Source organism: Dermacentor albipictus, chromosome 5, assembly GCF_038994185.2.
Source record: "Dermacentor albipictus isolate Rhodes 1998 colony chromosome 5, USDA_Dalb.pri_finalv2, whole genome shotgun sequence".
Classification (NCBI taxonomy): Eukaryota; Metazoa; Arthropoda; class Arachnida; order Ixodida; family Ixodidae; genus Dermacentor; species Dermacentor albipictus.
The window spans coordinates 154,208,272-154,233,323 of NC_091825.1; the positions used below are offsets into that span (position 1 = coordinate 154,208,272).

At 41.3% G+C, this 25,052-nt stretch overlaps 2 protein-coding genes across 2 annotated transcripts in view; one reads left to right on the forward strand and one right to left on the reverse strand.

The window, feature by feature from the left end:
- The first annotated feature begins 76 nt into the window (after window positions 1–76).
- Window positions 77–25,052, forward strand: part of Ocrl (Oculocerebrorenal syndrome of Lowe) — a 75,539-nt gene continuing 50,563 nt past the window's right edge. The window contains 8 exon segments of the mRNA XM_070539210.1: window positions 77–509; window positions 608–875; window positions 989–1,098; window positions 2,640–2,663; window positions 3,249–3,362; window positions 6,673–6,889; window positions 17,340–17,545; window positions 19,344–19,650. Of these exon segments, the coding sequence (XP_070395311.1) occupies window positions 643–875; window positions 989–1,098; window positions 2,640–2,663; window positions 3,249–3,362; window positions 6,673–6,889; window positions 17,340–17,545; window positions 19,344–19,650 (1,211 nt within the window). The 5' untranslated portion in view covers window positions 77–509; window positions 608–642.
- Window positions 6,978–12,212, reverse strand: LOC139060132 (uncharacterized). The gene is made up of 3 exons (XM_070539022.1): window positions 11,944–12,212; window positions 11,645–11,826; window positions 6,978–6,987 (listed from the first exon to the last, which is right to left on the reverse strand). The coding sequence occupies exons 1-3, from the start codon at window positions 12,166–12,168 to the stop codon at window positions 6,978–6,980; spliced, it is 417 nt and encodes a 138-aa protein (XP_070395123.1). The 5' UTR covers window positions 12,169–12,212.

Consider the following 25,052-nt stretch of genomic DNA (forward strand, 5'->3'; position numbering starts at 1 on the left):
TATTAACAACCGCTATAAAACTAAGCTACGAAGCTAAATATCAACACTAGCACTCCGGAGGCTTGATTTGCACGAGATTTGCGTCCCCCTCTCTTTATATTTTCGTGTGTTGTGTTTCAGGGGATCTGCCGAAGCAAGCTCATTTTCTCTAAAACACTGCGGCACTTATTTATGGAGATATTGTTTTAAAAGTGCATACGCCCTGCATGCCCATCTTGCTGTGCGAGGGTGCAACCGATGTGCGATTTCAGCGCGCGATCGTGGAGTTCCTCTGCCGCGGCATGTAGTTCACGGCTCTCTGGGTAACGGACGTCGACTGCACCTAAAAGATTGACACACCTAAGCTGCCACCAGCGACCCGCATCGGCCGGCGTTTGGTTCGCTAGCTTTGCAGTTGAAAATTACATTAATGTCACTGTAATGGAGAGCGAGCGGTCGAGACCAGGGCATGCGAGGAAGAAGGTTTCGCCTGTCTGCAGCGTCGTCGTCTAATTCGCCCGTGTCACAAGGCAGGTGGCTTCAGCTAATTCTCTTTAGCTACAAAGGAGAAAAAAAAATTTAAAAAGAGAGGGCCCGTGCGTAACGACGCATGACAATCGTTGCACAGTCGTTGCCTGATCGCCGCCGCAAGGGAAAACAGCCATGAGTGCGCAGTGTCCGGCAGCCGTGAAAGATATTCTTGCTCCAGGAGACTCCTGCGTGGCCGTATCCTTTTTTTGGTAAGTTCGATTCCCCTCGCAAGGTCATTTCTGTTGCGGCAGTGTGATTGCTTGACGACCAGCAATCTACCAGTGGCTGGAGGCGGGGCTTGTTCAAGAATGGGTGAAGACCGGTCGATTCTTGCTGCTCGTGCAGCATTCGGACACAGCGCATGGGTGAGTGCGCACCCGAAGCTGCTGAGGACGTGTTCGGGTCTGACACGCTTCCCAGCCTCATCTAACGCTCGTGAAGAGACTGCCTGCGTGATCTCTTTCGGTTCTGTTTTCAGATTGCTCGTGTGTCCACGCTTAGGCGTGGGATCGACAGGGCGTGCACCCGATGTGACTTACATGGCTGAGCATGCCTTCCCCATTGACCAAGATTTCAAGTGTGAAATTGGTGGGTCCATCGCAAGGTGTCGCTTGTTTAAGCGCGTACCGGAAACAACTAAAGAAAAGAGACAAATAAATGTCGGGTTTCGCGTTTTTTTAGATGTACTGAAATTTATTCGCAAAAAAGAAAGCAAGAAAAAGTTATTTCTTATATATACTTGCCTTTAATGACCAGCCCTGAGACACAGACCATACAAAACTGAGCAATAGTGAAGCCGTCCCACGTGATGCCATTTATGTCCTCTTAGCCATAACAGTGCTGCATCTTTGAGTTAATTGCACACTTGTGTGTATGGTGTCAGGCAGTCTCTCATGACACCTGCCTGTTTCATGAAACCAACAAAGAATTGTTTTAAGGCCATTTTCACTTTGCAAAACTTCAGATGTAGTTGAAATAGAACTTCTGCATTTACTCGTTGCATTATATATAGAAATGATACCTAATTTCAGAGGTGGTTTAGCAGAGAGTAGAGAAACGTAATGTTTCATGAAAATAGTATGCAGCCATGACAGCAGCTCTGTGTACCAACATCGCGAAGTGAGAATGTCTAGAGTCATCTTGAAGAAGCGGATGATGTAGATATGCGCGGGATCGCAGAGTGGTGCAAGTTTCAATTTATTACGAATGATCAACTACAAGCAAGTTTCTACGTTGCACAAAGCATTATAGGGCAAATTTTGCCTCTGTTTCTAGGGAAGGTAACAATCAATGCTCCATTTTCTCTGTTGAATTATGCACTGTGGCAAAGCTTGCTTGATTAATATTTAATATCGCCTTGTTCTTGCCGTGCAAAACAGAAAAAGAGCCATTGTACTGTAAAGGGGCTATTCAAATCCTTTTCACACTTTGTAAGTGGTCTGAGCAGTGCTCTGCCCACATTATCACTGGGATTCACTGGCCATGCACAAAGAATGATAAAGAAGAAATTGAATCAACCAAAAGAAACCCTTACATTATTTTCCTTATCTCATTAACCTTTAGTGGCATATAAGTGTCATTCCTCTTTCATCTACTTGGCATTAGGGAAAAAGTATATGTATAACCTGTTACTTAGCCACACACACACACAAGTGTTGGGAAAAACAGAGATCATTTTTGTCAAAAGAATACAGGATGTGACATTACACCAAGTCATGCAAGTGGGCTCCCAGCTGTGTTCTTGCATAAGCACTTTGGTAAATAAAGTGACCTTGTGAGCATGAAGCACCACAGGAACTTGACACCACTCAGCAACAGCTCTGCATTATGCAGTGGCCCGTGTACGTTTTGCTAAGGGTGCACAAGTGCAATGCAAAGTGTTTCTTGTGCCACCATGCCAAATTGAAGTTTTAACATTCTTTGAAATGACATGTACTGCATGAATGAATGTGCTGTTTCACAAGACTGCATATCCACCATTTGCAGCCGTGTTCACAGAAATGTGTAGGAGAGGCCAAGATGTAGTGCTTTCTAGTGGGCTGTTCTTGATGAAGAAAAATGAAATTTTTGTCTGCAGAAAAAACTTCAATTTAGATTTCTTACTGCCTACTTGGCTTCTTTTATTTCAGACACCTCTTGTTCACATGGAAAAGGTAAGTATGGCTGCCGTGATATCTCCTTAGCGCAGGTAGTTTTTGTTGTTAGATGAATACATGCTGTGCACAAACAGTTATGTTGACTGAAAATGATATGTACTACAATAGACTGACACTAATGAGAGCTCTATGTGTAAAGTTTTAAAAGGGATGAAATGTAAAAAATATTATTAGCTGTTTCTGTGCCTACTCTGTAGGTGAGGTTTCAGACATTGATAATTACTGGTCTCAATATCAATATTAAACATCAATATTTAAATATCTATACATAGTGCTACCTCACGGCTTTCATAGAGAAGATAACAAGGCTATTAGTTAAGTGAATAAATAAAAAAAAAACTAGTAGCATTACTTTTTTAAACATCTAAATAGTGCTAACGAAATTAGTCTTTTGCACCTCCCTTGCTAGTGCTTGTGTCCTTGTGGGTCTTTCTGTGTTGTGTCATAGTCACTGTTCCTCTCATCCTTGTTAAAGGTATGCTGCGTTCATTTAACTTGTGTGTTTTATGGCATAAATACAGATCATAGATGTGGTTTGTTTTTGTTAAGGCTGGCTTGCTGAGAGTGTGATTTCATGTGCAGCCGGAGCTGACATGTACGTGAAAGTGGTCCACAAGCGTCGAAAATTGTTGCTTGAACTTCCAGCCACGGACGGAGCCCGATCATTCCTGGCCCAGGTGGGCAGGGCTGTGGAACGTAAGTGTGCAACACATCACATGCTTTATTTAACCCAGGCTGACCGATTCGCTTGTAAGTGGACTTGAGCCTGTTGCTTTTGGTGGGTTACTTATAAACTTCTTCCATTGTTTGTCGATTTTGGGGGCAGCTTGTTGGCTTTTGAGCTATCTTAACTTAAAAGAAAAACTGCAGTGTGATGTCTACATTTTCTTTCCTGAGCCAATTCGTTCATACTGAGTGTTGCAGAAATAGGAGTACCAGATATGCACAACTCTTACAGCTAGACCACTGCTGATTTTTGCAGAAGTTTTGTGCAGCGGTAGCATTTTGTGGTGGGTTCATCTTGTTGCAAATTCAGCCTTGTTGCTACCCGCCCTCCATTCACACTGGACAGCAGTCAAAGTTGCACGAACAAAAAGGAACTGTTTATTATGTGGAGACATTCCTTAAAAAAAAACATTAAAAAAATATTTGTGCTAGAGATTCGAAATTCCACCCACTTACTTATAAAGCATTACAAGCAGACTTGAAGTATTTCATTAGTTTTTGTATAGCCTCTATAGTTCTTGAGTTATGTCCTACACAATGGCAAAATAGAGTGATTCTGTGGGCACTTTATTGTGTAATAAGTTTTTGCAAAAAGCTTTGTGCTGTAGTTTATTTAGCTCTTTGTAAACTACTGAGTGCCTGTGTCTATTCAAGCAGCATATGCAATTACTGAAAAAAAAATTGGGACACCTCAACCAATATTTTTCACAATCACATGAAAGTAACCTTGTACATTTATAATTGTCTTATACTAATGAAATTTGGCCTACATACTCTTCAGTATATGTACAGTGCTGACACCTACTTGAAATTGCAATATCTCCCAGCAGAAGTTGTGAAAGTACGAGGTTATATTTCAGGGAATCAAGAAAAAAGATTAGTTGAAATGCTCTAATCCTTTTGCATAGTTCCCGTAATTGTACACACTGTTTGGCTAGATATTGGGACTTTGTGATCTACAAAGTGCTACAGCATGCTGCTTCTTGTGAAAATTTAGCACATAAAGAAATGCCCACGAATATGACATTATTTTGCCATTGTGCATCACATAACTCAAAAACTATAACGGCTGCACCATAAGTAATTACATATTTGAAATCTGCATAGAAAACGCTATATTTGGCTGAATTTTGAAACCTCTAGTACAAGTAATAACAATAAAGTTGTTTCGAGGAGCACATCCCCTTAAAACTTGCACAATGAAGCAAATAATCAGCGCATTGCCTTCGTTCACAAACATAACAGCTAGCCATCATCTCAGGCCATTGGCGCTAATCTGCCGTGGCCCTGAGGTGCACAAGCCATTAATATGTTGGCTCTGTGGATCAGTGTGCATCGCAGTGTGCAGCTCGTGGCAGTGGTGCAGCATGTCTTAAGACAAGGATGGTGTGGCATTTCTTGCAATTTGAATGCCATATTTCGGAGCATTTGCATTTTTCGTTCACAATGAAGCCAAAAAGTGATGCCATTAAAAAATGATGCCAATTTTGCTGCAACAGAAAGATAGCACCATCTGTCACAGCTGGGATGAAATGCACCTTTCATTGTAGTGTTGACAGATGGCGCCACTGTTTCATTGCAGCAAAATTCACATCTTCTCAGTGCACCACTGAAAACAATGTGCTCTTCAGCCTTACTGGGAGTGAGATAAGTGGTCCATGCTTGTAAACATGGTAGTAAAGTGAACCCATTGCAAAATTTAAGTGGAAATCAGTCAGCAGTTTAGCCTGAAGAGTTTGGCGTTTGGCTGCACCTCTTTATGCTACACTCAGTACAGTGCAGTGCTAACAGCAATGTCCAATCCATAACCATGACAACATAGTGCTTCATACCAAGTTGCTAGAGGATAATCTTCTGCCAGTGTCTGTGTGTACCATGAGTATTGCTGCTTGACCAGCACAGGAATGATGGGCAGTACACAGATTTGCCAAAACTTTGCATTTCAAACAGTCTTTTAAATTCTTACAGTGACTTTCTTAAAGCTAATCTTTCGTTGGAGATTCACTTTATTGCAACAATCCATCTGATTTAGCCTCTGATTTCTACCATTTGATAGATTTCAGAAAATTATGTAAACATAATTGCTTAGTAAATAGAAAATATTAATTTATATAAGTGTTAAATTTTGTTTGAACTTTCAAATTAAAAAAAAATTTAATGTTCAGCAACATATTGCCAATAAATCTAAGCATTTTAATTTAGAATATTTTGATCTGTTACTTAGACCGACATTGCACATGTGGCTTGTCAGAAAAGTACCTGGAATCCAAAAGGTTAAAGGGACACTAAAGGCAAATACTAAGTCCAGCTAAAGTGATAGATTAGTGCTCGAGAATCTCTAAGGCATTAATATTATCGCGAACAGAGCCTTAATAGTTGAGAATTTAGTTAAATGCAGGACAAGACTGGAGACTCCCCTGGCACATTCAAGCTCTTGCTCAATGACGAAAGCGCTCATCAGTTAAATTCTGCCACTAGTGTTCAACTACTCATTGCACAAAACATCCTTGTGTTGTTTATAAGATGAAATAAACTGTTACTTGTCCAGTTCTATTTCATTTTTAGAAAAAAAGAACTCATTGAAATTGCTGATGATGATGATGCTGGCAGTCAAAAGGTTTTATTAGCACTTGACTCTGCGCCGCCCACTCTTTCGCGTTTCAGTACTTTCCTGATCGCATAGTGCTGTGCTGGTTTTGCTGGCTTGCGAAGCTCGCACAAACTGCAAATAGCAGAGAATTCAACTTCTGTGTGATGTCGTGGGATGCCGAAACGATCCATGCCACTTGACCAAAAAGCAGCTGCAGTGGCAAATCCACTGCTCTGTCTTGACTCGGTACCGCCATTTGTCGGGCGCCGTTTTGCTCACCAACGGCAGGCAGCAAAGGTGTATGCAACCTCACCACTCCTCTGATTGGGTGGCAGGAGATTTGAATTTGGAAAAGGCGTTTGGACCCTTTTCTTGGCACGAAACAAGCGTTGAAAGGTTTCTGGGATGGTATTTAAACAGTCTACGTCGACTTAGTATTTGCCTTTAGTGTCCCTTTAAAGAAGTGGTGAGGTTGGCGCACAATACATTAGAAAAACTAAACATAATAAGAAGAATAGTATACATGGCTTCCTAATACATCCAATCAGAAACGTAGAAAAAAGCCAAGCACTGCATACAATTGAACTGCCAAGTTCTCCAGTAAGACACTCTAGGGCGCAGGCATAAGTTTTGGTTGTAAGGAACCATTCAGTCAATCAGTCAGTTGCCCTCTGCTTTTCCTTCCTTCAGGGCATGCCCTGCTACGTGGTGGAGTGAGTGACTTTTCTTGGCTAGGCCACTACGGTGGAACCCAGGAGCTGAGTAATGACAGCCTGCTCAACAGCCCTGGCGAGCCACCACGGCAAACCATTGCCGAAGGGGCCACGCCGCTTGCCGCCCGAGAAAGTGTGGTGCGCCTTCAGTTGGCCATGCGTGAAGACGACTACACTCAACTTGAAGAGATCAGGTACTTGTCACAGGGTGCATCTTTGCAATGTCAGCAATCTACACTAGTCTGGTTATGCTGCTTGATAAGAAGTTAACATAGACTTGCTTCATAAGAACCTGTTGTGGGGCAAGTTGTTTGATCATAATCATAGGCAGTTTGTTTTGTTGTTGTTATTGTCGTCATCATGTTTTTAGTGCTCAATTTTAATAAGCCACCATGAGTTTGCCGGGAGCAGAATAAATTGTAATGCTCCAAGTGAGGCATAATTTTTCTGTATTACTTCGAACTACTTTGACGTGCAGGGATTAAACCTTTGGGACCTCTTCAATTTGAGTTTTGCTTGATTGTCAGCAGGGTTAGTATTCACAAAAAAGTCTAATAGATCGAAAAAAAAAGGAATGTTGTTATACAAGTACGTAAATTTGAACAAGCTTTGTGGTTACTATACCTGTAAAAGGATCATTTGATGCCTAGATGAAAAGAAAAGCGATGCACATTACTTGTCCAACCTCTTGTATTGTAGACAGTGAAATCTTTACAAGGAATATATATCGTGGGCACTATTGTACGGTCTTGCTGAGCAGTCTCCATATCATCACTTTGCTGTACAATTGTTGTACATTGTACACTTGTCAGAATGGATTGCTTGCATAAAAGCATGGCAAATATCTCATTCATGTTGTAGCGGCAGCTCCTGTTATTGATTATATAGTATACCTAAAAATTGTGGCTCACCAGGTGTGAAGTGGGCCAATGTTGACACAGACATATTTCATTGCATGTGATATGAAATTGACTGTATGCATTTGTAGCTTATGTTGGCACCTAGAGAAGAGAATATATATATACATATATATATATATATATGGACAGCATATCTCCTGTCCATTGCTTTCCTAAGCCGACTCCTCCAAGACAAACTATTATATAACCAATTTTCCCAAATTACACGCTTCAATTTTGAGATCTTATTGGAGATGTGTTAATTGTAATTTTTTTTCTATAACTTAGTACAACTTGGTTTTAAATTAAGTTCTATGATATTTACTTTAAAGGGACACTAAAGGCAAATAATAAGATGATGTGGGCTGTTTAAATACCATTCCAGAAACCTTGCAACGCTTCTTTCGTGCCAAGAAAGGATTTAGTTTACAAGACAATTGCATCTGAACGGTCTGAATACCTTTTTCGAAATTCAAATCCCCCGCCACCCAACCAAGGGAGTGGCGACATTGCATACGCCATCACCACCCTTTGCTGCCGTTGGCGAGTAAAATGGTGCCCGACAGACGGCGGCATTGAGCCAAGACAGAATGGTGGATGCTCCATTGCAGCTCGTTTTTTGGTCAAGTGGCGTAGGCCATTCAGGCATCCCGTGACATAACATGGAAGTTGAATTCTCTGCTACTTGCAGCTTGTGTGAGTTCTTCGAGCCAGCAAAACCATTACAGCACACCGCGATAATGACACTACTCAAACGCGAAAGCGTGGGCGGCGTGGAGTCGAGCAAAAAACTAAACCTTTCGATCGCCCACGTCATTGTCAAGGGTAATTTCAATTAGTTCTTTTTTCTAAAAGTGAAATAGAACAGGAGAAGTAGCATTTTATTTCGTGTTATAACACAATACAATGATGTTTTTTTTGCAACGAGGGGGTTGAGTGCTAGTGACAAAATTTAATGAGGAGTGCTTTCGTCATCAGGGAATACTTGAATGTCCCGGGGTAGTCTCTGATCATGTCCTGCGTTTTACCTCAGTTTCTCGATTATTACGGCTCTGTTCACGGTAACATTGACGCCTTAGAGGTTCTCAAGCACTAATCTATTGCTTTAGCTTGACTTAATATTTGCCTTTACTGTCTCTTTAAGGGACCAAGAAATGATTTTTGTGGTACCTGTCTTTTTGGTGCAACGAAAAGCATACTGGCCAGTGCGTCCAATCCTGCAGTGGTAATGCGGAAAACACTGTGGAACATTTTTTGACACTATGCAGTCATAAAGACTGTATAAAGACTGTAATATAAAGACTGTACTTTTAAACGACAAGTATGGTGTACCTAATAACAGCTGATTCACATACAGTAATCTGATTTAATCCATCTCTAGTGCCAAGGTTTCATGACCAATTCATGCCACATACCATTCTTTCTGTACAAACTTTCAGTACCAACTTTCTGTACCGACTTTTTGTACCGACTTTCTGTAGCAACTTAAATTATTATTACTACATAAATTGTGAAAAGTATGTTTAATTATATTAATATAAGTCATGGTCTTTTCATTTCCACTAACATCTCGCGACACATTCTGGATGGTTGTCAGCAGTGTTGTACACATTGCTCTAAAACAGGAATGAAAGCTTGTCTTCGTTCCTTCACAATCTTGAAATGAGTCCCCCTTACAGTTCCTTTAATGCAAAAGGAATGTGTTTCAGTTACACTTCGAACATTGGAATGTGTCATTACATTAACGTTACATTTGATTTTTAAAATATAGTGTTGGATAATACTGAGGTGAAAGAAAGTGAGCAATTTAAAACTCAGATCGAGCTACGTATATTATATGAATTTGAATATCGCCGGCAGCAGATTATCTGGAGATGAAAAGAATACAAAGAAACGCTCCTAGACGAATTCTTTTAGGGAGCACCAGATATACTCCTGATATGTCCAACTGAAACTTTGGTGCTTGTCTATTACAAGTGCAACACATATGGCACTTTCCACTTTGGTCTTCAAATGCGCAGTCAGGATACTGCGTTTCAGATGTGCAAATACAGTCGAATCTCGGTAATTCGAACTCGAAGGGGCCCGAAAATCTGTTCGAATTAAAGGAAGCTAATTGAATGGAGGACTTACCTGCAGTGGCACTTGTGCACTGAGGTAACACATGAGTGGGAAGTTGCACAAGATTTATTCACACTTATTTACAAGTTACAGACATTTATTAGGCGAGAAGAAAGGGGGTTAACCGAGGGGCCCGATTTTTATTAGTCATATCATGAGAAGCCAACAAACACTGACACCGAGGACAACACAGGGGAAAATTACTTGTGCTTAATAAAGGAAGTAAAGAAATGATACATTGATAGAAATTAAAGTGGATGAAAAAACAACTTGCCGCAGGTAGGAACCGAACCCACAACCTTCACATTTCAATTGGTAAAGCATCGCATGCGAAATGCGAAAGTTGTGGGTTCCGCTCCCACCTGCAGCAAGTTGTTTTTTCAGTTCCATTAATGTATCATTTCTTTACTTCATTTATTAAGCACAAGTAATTTTCCCCTGTGTTGTCCTCGGTGTCAGTGTTTGTTGGCTTCTCATGATATGGCTAATAAATATTGGGCCCCTTTGTTAACCCCCTTTCTTCTCGTTTATTACATGATGAGGGTCTCGAATCTGGCAACATTGATTCCTTCAGGTAGCATGTGTGGGTTTATTGACCAGTTGCCTTCACCCAAAAAGATCACATTCTCGTGACACCTGCGGTTAAAAGGACGTTCCACGTCCGCCACCAAGGTCTGTGAGTGGTGGCGCTGGCTAACACTCCCAGGGTTCTAATAGGACACATAAGTACCCAAGAAAAGTGGATGGGGAAACGGCGCCGCGATAGCTCAATTGGTAGAGTATCGCACGCGAAATGCAAAGGTTGTGGGTTCGGTTCCCACCTGCGGCAAGTTGTTTTTTCATCCACTTTAATTTCCATGAATGTATCGTTTCTTTACTTCGTTTATTAAGCCCCCTGTGTTGTCCTCGGTGTCAGTGTTTATTGGCTTCTCATGATAAGACAGTTATTAGGTGTTTCAGTGCTCATAGGAAACATGTCCCGTGACAATTGCCCCTTCGAACTTTTGGTATGCTTCACTGCCTCAAGTTGCTTTATTGTGGCGAAGTTGACTTTGGGGAACTGGTATTATGCAACACGCCGTGTCTTCCGCGCTCCGAATACTTGGCGACGATTACTAAGGCAGAGTGGACGCCATTGCTAACAGCGGTGAAGTGCTCCAATGAAAAACGCGGCACTGAACAGCAAGAAGCTTGGTAGCGAAAGTAGCTAGGCCTAGCGTTGCCGTGGTGTGACTACGGCTGCCAGCGGATCTGCGTTCGAGAGCACCGGCTCGAGGCGGCGTGATAAGCAAAAAGGCGCTGGTGGTAGCTTCGATTAATGCTGTTTCGGACCTGCGATCATGGCAAAAAGTCTGGAAAGTCGGACGACGAAGGCTTTCCGCGGCCGATCAGATGTTCTAGAAGAACGTCTCAAATACATTGACTCTATGGGGTACATGGCGGTGCCGCGACACGAACAGAAGTCACTAACCCGTCATGAACAGAGGTAATCAGTGATGCGTGCCTGCACATGCCTGCGCACAAATTTCCGCCACGTTTTTTTTTTTTTTTTGTCTTTGCGTTTGACGTTGAGAAGTCTCTCCTACGCTTTTCCTCTATGGCTGAGTCAGAGGAATGCTAGTCGGAGGCGCCGCCCCGTGATTTCACGCGCTGCTGACAGCATTGTTGGAGTGCAGTATGTTCAAATTAACCATCGCGAATGCTTGCACGTTCGAATTACTAGGAGTTTTTGCCCATGCGAAAACACATAGCTTTGACAGAACAGCATCAGTTCGAATTAACGAGATTCAGCTGTAGAAAGTTACTCACATGCACCAACATAATTAAATTTCTTGCACAAAAAACTGCATAGAAAGGAACAATACATAGGTGCTTAATGAATGCTGTGCAGTATGAATGGGAAAAAAAATGTCCAGAATATATATTTGCAACTTAATAAAGTCCCTTGAATCCAGCGAGAGTTGCATTTCGATGTTGGTGTCTGACAGACAAACCCGTTTTTTCGTCAACATTTCGTTGGCAATAGCGAAGAGCCATTCCACCGAAATGCTTGAGGGTACTGCTGTGTTGTAGTTGGGGAAATGTTGGTCCAGTCGCTCAACACTCTTCATCTGTGACAGAAGGTAGTCAACTGGTACCAGCAGCTACTGCGAGAGCTCATCCTGTTCCTCGGCTGGAAGGGTTTGAGACTCAAACGAGAAGCCTTCAGGTGTGGATGAAGTGGCCACATCTGTGCTGGCTTGTTTGGTCACTGCAGCCAGCTCTGTCTTGATGGTTGCCTGGTCTCTTGTAGAACTGTCTGGGATGCATGACAGCTTAAACCTTTGGATTAAGCAACTGGCGACAATGAGCTTGTGCTTTCCTTTGAGTTGTTGAAACCTGCAATCCCGAACAATCTTGGTGAGAACTGCGTTTGCCAGAGGGGCACAATATGTCGGTCCCTTCAGTGCCATGGAATGTTTACAGAAGGAACGCCATTCCCTCTGCCGTTCCTTTGTAAACCTAATGAGTTATCGTTACAATTCCACCTACCCTTATTGGAATGGTGGTGTTCCTCCATTCCTCCCAAAAGGAACTAGCTCCAGGAACGCTGTTCCTTGGAACACCATTCTGTGCAACATTAGTTGTTGGTCCCTCTAAGTTTAACGTGATCAGTTCATTATACCGTATAGACTCATGTAAGGGCCGCACCCTTGTAAGGGCCACACCCCTAACTTGGCTGCCCAAAATGTCGTAAAAATTTTTCATTGAATAAGCAATGGTGTTCGGGGTCCCGATGCCGGGCACAATCATCGGCAAATTTTGGTGCGGTGCCTACTTCCGCATGACGCTACTAGATGGCAAGGTTCGGGGTGTGCACAAGTCACCAGCAGGGCCAGCACCATTTTGACCTAATGGTTTGGTCATGTGTAAGGGCAGCTTCCGTCAAAATTGTAAAAAAAAAAGTGCGGGCCTTGCACGAGTCTATACAGTAATTACTTTTGTAATTGTTTCTCTAGCTCCAAGCCTGGCAAATTGCAATTTTCTTGCCTGCAGTGCGTCCAAGTTTTCAAACCATTCTGTGTTTGTTATGCTGAACACTTATGTTTAAAAAAACCTTGGAATTATGTCACAACAGTTGCATTATATGCCTAGGCAGATACCATTTGCAAGAAAAATCAAAGGAATCCATTCACTTTTCAAACGAATTACTTTAATGAACTTCTTAGTTATAAACTTCATGGTGCATGTTTATATTGGAAAGTTGAATACAGTTGCCATTATAGTGTAGTTCCCTGTTTCTACTAATTGATGCAATTTACAGCGCTTTGGAAGAAACAGAAAAAATCATTAAGTAAAAGAGAACAAGACAGAGGGTGCTGGATAATTTTTTTCTGTTGCTTCCAAAGTGTTGGAAATGCACCAGTTATGAGAGATCCAATGAGCACAGCTTTCTGCCATAAGCCCTGTTTCTAAATTTCAATATGGCCATGTAGGCCAAAATAACTGCCATCATATTATTTGTTAAGGGGGCTGACAACCGATTTTTAAGGACCCAGTTTCTTATGGTGCAATGAAAAGCTCATCCTCGGAAGTGTTTATACCTGCAGAGGTTATTTCCAAAAGCATGTGGAACTTTTGTAAGCAGAAACTTTCGATCTGAGCAGTCTATAAAATATAGGAGTCCCAATGCCAGCAACACTAAAAAGTGAGAGCGATGCCGATAGCCTGCTTCGCAAATTGGGGGAGAAGAACAATGAGCAGCTTTTGCATGAGCGGCTTTTGAGTGCAACTTTCGTTAACCATCTGCATCTGTGACTGCTGCAAATCCTATTGCTACCAAAAGTGCTAGTGGCAATGTGGTGCCGTCTTTTGTCCATGGGTGTAAGTTGGCATCATGTCCTCAGTGGTTGGGCTGCAGCGCTATGGCCCCACTTTTCGACTCTTATAACAATAGAACATTTAGCTGCACATTATAAGTTACAGAAAAACTATAATAGAAAAATTTATCTCAATTTAATATTTAAAAAATGCCAAGGAGTCACATACACTAATAGAAGGTCACATAGTAGGCCATTTGTTGTCATGCTTTTGCCCCACGGGGGTGCCAAAAGCAATTTTTGTGTCTTGTTGTGAATAATTAAAAATATAAACCCTTGTTTCTTGAGGAAAACAGCACTCATTTCAGTCAATACGAGACACAATCTTTCCATCGGCAGCGCTATCTCGATTAATGTTATTGTTGATATAACGCTTGCTTTGATGGTTGAACAGATTGTATGTGATTTTACTAGAGAACAAGCACTTCTGGACCTTTTCTTTGTCAGTGAATCTTTTTCTAAATGTACTATTGCTGTTGAGCCGGGTATTTGAGACCATAAATTGTTGTTTTTCATCCGGTCATGTCCCAGGGATGCCAGATACAGTCGGTCTAGTGCGACAAAGCATAGAGATTTTGAACGAAGTGATGATACCTCAATTATTGATTATTTAGAGAAAACACTAGTTATTGATGCTCATTCTGGGAATGTTCATGACCTATGGTATCATCTTAAACAAGTAGTGTCATTCTGTACTTTTTAAAAACTTTGTACCTATGAGGAGGGCTACTAAAAATCGAAAGAATCCGTGGCTTAGTCGTGAAATCATCCACATTAAACGTAAACTGAAACGATTGTGAAAGAGACAAAATATGTATAAGAAGACCCTCATGGAACTGAGGAATAAATTGGCAATTAAGGCGCACAAGCAAAGCATAATTACTTCACTTTTTCACTTTCAGAATTTCTTAGAACTGACTCATCAAAATTTTGGCGTTACCTCGGAAAGACAAATGAGTCTATTAAGAAAATTTCAGTAAATGATCACCTTGTTGAGAATGTAGCTTATATAGCTCACGCACTTAATGTATATTTTCAGAGTGTTTTTTCTCCTAATGACAACTACAGCACACACAAGGAACTTTCGAAGACAGATGTACCAGTAATAGCAAGCGAAGGTGTTCTATCTACGCTACGTAAATTGAATGAGAAAGAAAGCACAGGTATGGATGGCATCCCTACTGTGTCCTTGAAACGCTTTGCAGCGCAGATTGCAGACTACTTGGCAAATCTTTTTCAGCTTTCTTTAACCATTAGTGAGCTTCCTGGTGACTGGAAGACAGCACACGTTGTGCCAATTTTTAAGAAAGGCGACAAGCTTAACATAACAAATTATAGGCATGTGAAGATTAAAACTACTTGTTCGAAACTTATGGAACACGTCAAAACTGGATATATAAGGTCTTTCTTGTCTAATAATAAAGTTTCGTCTCCTTATCAACACGGATTTCCCAAGGGAAGATCTACTATGACTCAGTTACTCAGCACTGTACATGACTTTATAATGACATTGGACCACTCGGGGCAAATAGATACATTCTTTGTAGACTTTAGCAAGGCGTTTGACAATGTGTCGCATACGAAACTAATACATAAGCTGACATTAACCAGCCTTCCCTGCTACTTAGTGAAATGGGTTGAAGCATACTTGCATAGCTGAAAACAATTTGTTGTAGTGGATGAGTGTGCGTCTGATATGCTCCCTGTTTCTTCTGGTGTGCCTCAGAACAGTGTACTTGGACTCTTGCTTTTCTTAGTTTATGTGAATGATCTCATTGAATTTTTGTTTGATACAGTGTGCATAAAACTTTTTGCTGATGACTGTACTATATACAAGGAGATATTGTGTGAGAGTGATCACGTTGCATTGCAGGACCAATTGTTCCAGATTGAGCAGGGTTGTCGAACTTGGGATATGGAAATTAATGTGCAAGAAACAGTCATATTAACAGTTACATGTAAATTACAGCCTAGTTCTTATTCCTATACTCTCTGTAACCAAGAAATAGCAAAGGTTACAAGCTATAAGTATTTAGACGTTACACATACTTCTAAATTATTCTGGTCAGGTCACATTTCAGATATATGTGCATCAGCATTTAAGAAGTTCTGTTTCCTAAGAAGGAAATTAAACAAAGCTCCAGCAAAGTTAGTTACTAGCATACAATACTTACATAAGGTCGAAATTGAAATATGCTTCTGTAATTTGATATCCTGAAACTAAGCAGGATATGTATAAATTTGCGATGTTGCAAAGAAAAGCAATCAGATTCATTTTTGGTAAATATAAAAGGTGTGACTCCCCTACTAAACTTATGCAAGAACGTGGGATTACAACATTACAGGTGCATTGAAAATATGCTCGGATAGTGTTCTTGCATAACACGTTGAAAGGTAAATTTGACATGTCCATACCTTCATATGTAAAACCCTTAGACACCAGAAAGACTCGACGCAATCATGACCATGCACTGAAACCGATATTTGCTAAAATCAATGCATTTAAACACAGTTTCTTTCCCCAGACAATTTCTGACTGGAATGCTCTTCCTAAAACCATTTTTGAGAAGGCTGATTTTCAAACGGCACTGGAAAAATGTTTGTTTTAGTTTTCTTTTTTGCTTGTTACCAAGTACGTATTATATGTGTAGTGATGTAACCCTGTTTGATAGCTAATGGCGCTATTCATTTGTAATCCCGACTTATGCTAATTATGTTTTGATTTCCCACTCCTGCTTGGGCCTGTCATGGCCTGTAGTATTCTGAAGTAAATAAATAAATAAATAAATAAACAAGATGTTCTGAACGGTTGTATGTCCCTTTAAGGAGAGACATGGGTACCGGGAAAAACATTTTGGGTATTGACTCTCGACACATGAAATTTTGAGCAAATATTCAACCTTGCATGCCGATTACAAACATGCAATTGGCTTTTTTTCTGAATCAATCCAAAAAATAAATTTAAATATTTTTGTGTTATAAATTTGGGAGGTGAGTTTTTGAAAATGTGTTGTAGCAAAAAAACTAGAATTAAGCATGTATGTTTATGAATGTTCAAAAAGTGCAGATTTGCATTTTAATGTTTGTGTCTGTATATTCAACAAAGTCATGAAATTCTAAAGTTGGACCAGTGCAGTTGTGAATTTTTGTTGGTGATTTCCAAGACTTCAACATGTGGCTGTATCCTAAAACTCTATATCATAATGATTCTGCACTCTCTGACTCTAGCCATTCATGCAAAAAAAAAAATAATAAAGAGAATAGAGTCAGTAGTAAAGAGACAGTGCTGCTCTCAAAATTTGTGACTTCCAGAAATTATTATTTGTTAAAAATGCAGATAACTTTTTTTTTAAAAGTGCAACACCTTACTTTTCACACTACCAAACCTGGTAGCTTTCTTTTGAAGAAATATTGAAGGCTCATTTTATGGCAAAAAAGCAAGCTGGAAAGAGTTGCTTTCAAATGAGTCCATGATACCTTTGATCTGGTGAGTATTTTTGGAATGGCCAACAGCACAAAATGGATCATTTTCACTGCTTTAATAGGCAAAACTAAGCATTTCATAAAATTAATACAGTGCTTTTTTGTCAACAACACATTCTTGAGCTAGTTTTTTGCCTGCAGGTACGCCATGATGTGTAGGTTATAAAGGTAATAGAAATTGCCTATGTGCTCCTTAAGTTGATCTCATAACATACATGACCAGTAAATACCTATGTGTAGCATGTTAGTGACACATAAATGCATTGTTTTGCACAATGGAGATTCTTCCTGGGCACATGGAATGTCAACGGCCAGGCATGTGGCAGCGTGACTCTGCGCGATTGGCTGTCAGCAGCCGATTCCGAGCCTCCACAGCTCTATGCCGTGGGCTTCCAGGAGCTTGACCTTAGCAAGGAAGCTCTGCTGTTTACCGACAGCCCCCGCGAGGAAGAGTGGCTCAGGGCTGTTGCCCTTGGTCTCCACTCAGGTAAGCTTGTTTTCTCAAGGCTTTATCATTGGAAAGCCCAGCTAGTTTTCCTAAGTGCTTAGTTGGCTTAAAACTAGTCTCATGATGGGAATACCTGGGCGCTGTGTTGAAAGCCTAACAGATTAAGTTCAACACGGATGCATGTCTTGCCTTTGAGGAAAGCCTCCATGTTCCTTTTGAATTAAAATTTAAATGAGATCATTGATTGACAGGTTTCACGTCTGTAATGCTCCCATGGTAGTTGAGCTGTATCATTACGATGTCACGGCTGCATGCGATACATGAAAATGCAACCATTTGTGTCCATAGCCGTAGTTGTGGCTGTGGTACTTTCCCGTGAAGCACATTTATGATAGTGGCAGCCATACTTCAATGGACAGTGGCATGCAGAAGCATACTTATGCAAAGTCAATGAACCCAAGTGGTCACAACTCACCAAAAACATAATGCAAAGAAGGGGTAAGGCGTGCAGACATGGACACAAGAGAAGTTGACAACACGTGGCGTTTGTGTTTTCCATTTCTCTTCGCTTGTGTCCGTATCTGCAAGCCTTACCCCTTCTTTTCATTATGAATCCTTACCAACTAGCTCAGCTTTCTGTTGTTCTAATCACCAAGAACACTCCACAGTACTACTCCTCATAGTCCAAGTCTTGCATAGCAGCAGAACCATAGTAACCACATCGTTATTATCATTAGTCATGGCACATGCACTGAGCCTGCCTGGGAACTGGTTGGTATATCTGTAATAAATGTAGTTGTGGTCTGATAGCTGCATTCCACTCTGTCCAAAGTGCCTCAGTAACTTCACAATCAATACTGAAAACAGCACAAAAAATACATAGAGAGCAAGAAGATGCATATTTTGGCTATTTTCTGTGTGGATTCTAACCAACTAGCCCAGGGTATTCTGTAAGAGTCCACCTAGTGGACTGGCTATTTCAATTGCCGCTGATTGACAGGCTGCTCATCTCCTTCTCGCTCGCGCAACTCCATCTAATGAGCAGCGACCAAAATGGACAGTCCACTAGGGGGACTTACAGAATACCCCTCCAGGTCAAGACCTTAATAACTTGTAAGAATATTGACATGAACTTTTCGAGTTCTGATTTGTTTGCAGCAAGTGAAGGTCCAAATCCTCTATACCACACAAATAATACTGGTAGGTTTGAGGGCATGCTAAATAATTTAGTATAAAATTGCTCCTGCTGGTCTAGGCAGTTCATATCTATCGAAAATTTTAATGACCACGAAGTGAAGACGAAGGCCGAGGTATAAACACAAAGAAAAGGCATGCCTAGTTTACATGATGCCTATTGCTACACGATGTCAGCACATTTTGCTGTGTCATTATGCCACAGTGGTGCTAAGGCCAGGTCTGGCATTTCGAGACCAGCTTTATTATCAAACTAAACTGTCTTAAATAAGTGTTTTCTAACTTTTATACTTGCCAAGTGTAGTTCCTTTGCATGTGAGAAGCATGTAGTAAAGTTTCTACATCTTCACAAACAAGTCAGTACTTGCTTAAATATTGTTGCGATACAGCAGACACTAAAGAGATCTGCTGAGCAAGAGACCGGTGCAAGGGAAGACGAAGATGGACACCTGAGCTTGGCAGGAGCAGGTTTCCATCTTTGTGTCTGGTTGCGCCATTCTTGTAAATAAATCATAATTAGCCGCTTTTGTCTGTGTCTCTCCACATGTAACACTATGTTAAAATTAATCACCCAGTCAGTCACCACACTTGATTATGATGATGCTAGGTGAGACTGGGTGCCTTTCTATACCCCTTGATGCAGGGTGTCGGTACCGGCTGGTGAAGTTGGTGCGTCTGGTGGGCATGATGCTGGTGCTGTTTGTGGAGGAGCGGCTGGCATCCCACGTGCAGGAGGTGGAGGCCCATTGGGTCGGCACAGGCATCCTTGGCAAGATGGGCAACAAGGGCGCTGTGGCTGTCCGCCTGCGGCTGCATGCCTCAACCCTCTGCTTCGTCTGTTGCCACCTGGCTGCCCACCAGGACGAGTGCCAGCGTCGCAACCAGGACTACCAGGATGTCTGCGCACGCCTCTCCTTTGGCCCCACTGACAGGGTGCTCTCGGACCATGAGTGAGTCATATCGTGTAAATACATTTTGAAAAAGCCCCTAAAAAGCTGAAATAGGCTACAGTAGGACTGAAAGCAGTTCCATAGTTTGTAATGGTTCATTACTGGGAACGTTCTGCCAAAAGCCAAACACATTGACTGGGAATGCACCACAGTTTGTTTCTTCTGCCTTTGGTTTGTCTTTCAATGTGCTGATTATAATCGATGTTGAAGATTCTGAATGGTTCACCATATAGACTCGTACAAGGGCCACACTTTTCTTTCACAACTTTGACGAGGTGCAGCCCTTACACAGTAATTAACCTTTTGCTCAAAATGGTGCCAGCTCCGAATCCCTGAATGTACCACAGCATCAGAGGTCAACGCGCAGCTCTAGCCATCTAGTTGTGACCCGCGCAAGTATGCAGCACGTGCACGCATGGCATCAAAGCATTAAACGCAATTGCTTCTCCGTTGGAAATCTCTTTTTCCAAATTTCGGACTGTCATGTTGAGGGTGGCGGTCCTTATACGAGTCTATACGGTACTTGCCTTAACTTGCCTATGAAGACCCTATGCACCATCACCAGGTCTTGTATAACTTCTTTTTTCTAAGTATCTAAGATCTAAGTATTGTTTATTTGCTGTAAGTAGATTGTGGGGTTCTCCTCCCGTGCTCTTGGGAAAAAGGAACGACAACACAGTAGTGCAAACAATCACAAGGGCATTTATTGCACTTTTCATAGATCAATGCCTGCTAGCCGAGTTGCTATCCACAAAACATGCCGATGGGCGCGCGACAAATCTAGAAGTCCGACTCACCGCGACCGGAAAACGAGCGAATATGTTCGCCCCATGCTGGATTCCAATGCCTGGTCGTTCGCGTTTTCGGTCACGCCAACGGTGGCGCGTTCGAAGGCGGCCACGCGAGGCGGTCTCGCAGTCGCATGGGTCGCCGCGCGCGCGGAATGTCCACGCTGTTTGCCGACCCGCCGGGAAAGAGCCAGCCCATTCTGCCCTGCGCCCCCAAGTAACCCTGCCGTGAGGCGGCGTTATCAGCGCAACACTCGCGCCATCTCTCGCACTGCGCCCCAACCACATCGACCGCCGCGAGCATCACGCAGGCCACGCGGCGAAGCCGGATTACAGGAGACGCGCCATGCGGGAAAACAACATATCAGGGGATGCGTGAGAGTCACGCATCCCCACAAGTTTTAGCGAGAAAGTCTTACTATTTATCCTTTACCTACCAGTGCAATTACCGAAAAAGAAGTATGGAATACCTCAAGCGTCTGTTATGGGCCTTCTTTCGTTTTTGCTCTTCATAAATGACATGGCTGATAACATCCCTGTTAAAATTTGACATTTCACAGATGACTGCATACTATATCAGAAAATTTCTTGCAAATGAGATCAGGCCTTATTAAATGATGCCTTGATCAAAATAGAGGAGTGGTGCACCACATGTCAGATGTCTCTGCATATTCTAAAGACCGTAGCGATGACAGTAAACCGGGGAAGGCGGAGGGACACCACTAAGGTTCACGTACAGTCTAGCCAGCCAATCTTTGAGTGTTGTACATAAGTATAAGTATTTAGGAGCAATGATGTCAGGCCTCTGGTGGAATGAACATGTAATGTATGTAGAAAAAAAAGCATTCTGAGAATTTGGCTACCTAAGGCAATTATTGGATCATTTGAGTATGAGATAAAACTTTTGGTGCATAAAGCTTTTATTCAACCAGTATTAGAATATGCAGCAACTGTATGGGATCATTGGACAGATACTAACATAGCAAAATTACAGAGCATCCAAAGGACACAATTTATTTTCAACTCATACAGTTGACAGATATCACCATCCGTACTTTTGCAAACTGCCCAGCTCGAGATATAAAAATGCGGCAGTATCATGAGAGGCTAAAGCTTCTCTGCCTGTTATATCATAATGCGTTACAAATTCGGCGTTCTAACTACTCGTTACACTTAACATTCTTACCATCCTGAAAAAGTCACCGAGTATGCATGTAAAACAAATATACCTTAAAAAATTCATTCTTTGCTTGTACAATTTCCAACTGGAATGTTTTATCTGCAGATGTAGTCACATGTCCAACATTAGATTCATTCTCAGAAGCAATTACAAAGATTGAGCTGTGATTTTCCATTCTGCTATCATTTTTATATATTGCACCCTGTAAATTTTAATATTGCGTAGGTCAAGGTGCTTCCCGATGTTCTTGCATTACTTTTTTTGATCATTCCTATGTATTACATAACCTTGTGTTGTTCATTTCTGTACTTTTAATTTAGTTACCTAATTGAATGTATTTTTTACACTGGTTAGCATACTTCCAAATGTATTTGCATTGCTTGTGTTGTTTATTTCTATATTCACCATGTGCATTCTTCAGAATGTGCTTTGACTCTCTTTTATTGGATATGTTTTTGTTGGGTTTGCGCACACATGGGCCAGTATCAGTATAACACAAGACTATTCTAATCTGTTTTTATTCCAAATCGGCCATTAGCCCTCCGTGATAAGTCAAAATGGGTCGGGCTTTGCCTTTATGGGTGTGACACCCACCCCCATGTGGGCTGGACTCGAACCTTCGGGCCTATCAAGGAGGGCTAATGACAGGGTAATATCATCAGCAATATTGAAGATATAGTAAAAGCAGCGGATATACTCACCTGTACAGTACCCAGAGGAGTCAGGATACCTCAATTAGAAATAGTAATGAACAGGATTCAGAAACTCCTCCTATAGCTAGCGATGAGGTCAAAAGGGCCTTGCAGGACATGAAATGAGGGAGAGCGGCGGAAGATGGAATAACAGGGGAAGAGACATAATGCTTGAAAAACTGGCGGCTCTTTATACGAAGTGTCTATCGACTGCAAGGGTCCCAGAAAACTGGAAGAATGCAAACATTATACAGTGGAACCCGGATATATTGAGCTCGAAGGGTATTGCAAAATAGTTCTAGATATCGATAATTTGATATATAAAATTAAAAATTTGATACAAAATTATTCAGCGGGATTTCGCAGCTGTTTGTTATACACAATAATTTGTTATATTAAGGTTCGATATACCCGAATTCGACTGTACTAATCTACATAAAGGGAGACATTAAATAATTGAAAAATTATAGGCCCATTAGCTTACTCCTAGTATTATACAAAATATTTACCGAAATAATCTCCAATAGAATAAGGACAACACTGGACTTTGGTCAACCATGGGAACAAGCTAGCTTCACGAAGGGATACTCTACAATGGATCACATCCGTGTCATTAATCAGGTTATCGAGAAATCCGCAGAGTATAATAAGCTTCTCTATATGGCTTTCATAGATTACGAAAAGGAATTTAGTTCAGTAGAGATATCAACAGTCATAGCAGCATTACGTAATCAAGGAGTAGAGAACGCTTACGTAAATACCTTGGAAAATATCTACAGAGGTTCTACAGCTACCCTAATTCTACACAAGAAAAGCTGGAACATACCTATAAAGAAAGGGGTCAGATAGGGAGACACAAACTCTCCAGTGCTGTTCACTGTGTGCTTGGAAGAAGTATTCAAGCTATTACACTGGGAAGGCTTAGAAGTAAAGATGGACAGCGAATATCTCAGCAACCTTCGGTTCGCCAATGACATTGTTCTACTCAGCAACAATGCAGACGAGTTACAAGAAATTATTGAGGACCTTAACAGAAAGAGTGTAAGAGTGGGGTTGAAGATTAATATACAGAAGACAAAGATAATGATAAATAGCCGGGCAAAGGAACAAGAGTTCAGGATCGCCAGTCGGTCTCTAGAGTGTGAAGGAGTATGTTTACCTACGTCAATTAATCACAGGGAACACTGATCATGAAAAAGAAAGTCACAGAAGAATAAAAATGAGTTGGATCGCATACGGCAGACATTGCCAGCTCCTGACTGGAAGCTTACCATTATCATTGAAAAGGAAGGTGTACAATCAGTGCATTTTACCAGTGATGACATATGGGGCAGAGACTTGGAGACTGACAAAGAAGCTTTAGAACAAGTTAATTACCACACAAAGAGCGATAAAATGAAGATTGCTAGGCATAATGTTAAGAGACAGAAAGAGAGCGTTTTGTATCAGAGAGCAAACGGGTGTAGACGATATTCTAATTGACATCAAGAGAAAAAGATGAAGCTGGGAAGGTCATGTAATGCGCAGGTTATATAACCGTTGGACCATTAGGGTTACAGAATAGGTACCAAGAGAAGGAAAATGCAATCAAAAGTGACAAAAGACTAGGTGGAGTGATGAAATTGGGAAATTCACAGGCACTAGTTGGAATCGCTTGGTGTAGGACAGGGGTAATTGGAGATCGCAGGGAGAGGCCTTCGTCCTGCAGTGGACATAAAACAGGCTCTGCTGTTGCTGATGATGAATGGCCAATTTGGAATAAAAACAGATTGGAATAGTGTTACATTATAAGGCTCATGCTCTTCGTTACGTAAATCCTTCTTTCTTTCGTTGCAAAGTGTATGTTACATTGCTGCAGAATTTTGTACTGAATACTCACACCTCCCTAAGGCCTGAAATACAGGCTGGCAGTACTTAATAAATAAACATACAAGAACACTCTATTTATTTTCCTAATAATATTTTTGTAATGTATTCAAGTATAAAATTAGCACTAAAGTATTTCATAGTGAAGGAAACTTTTTTTTAAGGGGCAGCTGTGTGCCTTCACTGTAAGGTTTTTCTTCCAGATGTAAAGCCCCTTCGATAAGTTACATTGAAAATAGATTCCCCTCCAACCAAAAGCACAGCAGTGAAGTAAAATGATTGAGTTTGAAATGTGAATTCTGCATTTTCTTTTTTTTTCTTTTTCATTCATTGTGAATGCACCAACATCAGTTTTCAAATATTAAAATGTGGCTATGTGATGGTTCACTGCTTCTTCTGAATAAGAACGACTGAGAAGCATATTGTGTTCAGTGGCCATTATTTTGATCACACTTGCCATTCTTTTGCTTGCACTTGCCATAACACTGCCCACTGCCAAGTGACAGCAATGTCATTTTTACTGCACTGGGTCCATATTTGCATGTGTTGGTTGGACATGCCAGCATGAACTCTGTCACTCCAGTAAAGCATCGTGCTGGATGTTAAGGCATGCACATGTTAATTCAGTCTGCAAAACGATCAGCCTCTGGTTACCAAGTGTCTGTGTGCTAGCATTCATGGTATAAATTATCTGCCATGTGCCCATTTTTGGACAGATAACTCACCTGGTGCAACAGAATTATTGCAGCTTGTATTTTTTCGAATGAAAAATATTTCTTAGAGTTCATATCCATGTCCATATCCATATGTCCATATTTAAGGAACACATGAGAGAACCGAAGTCCCAAACTATGAAGCCACACAAATTTTGTTATA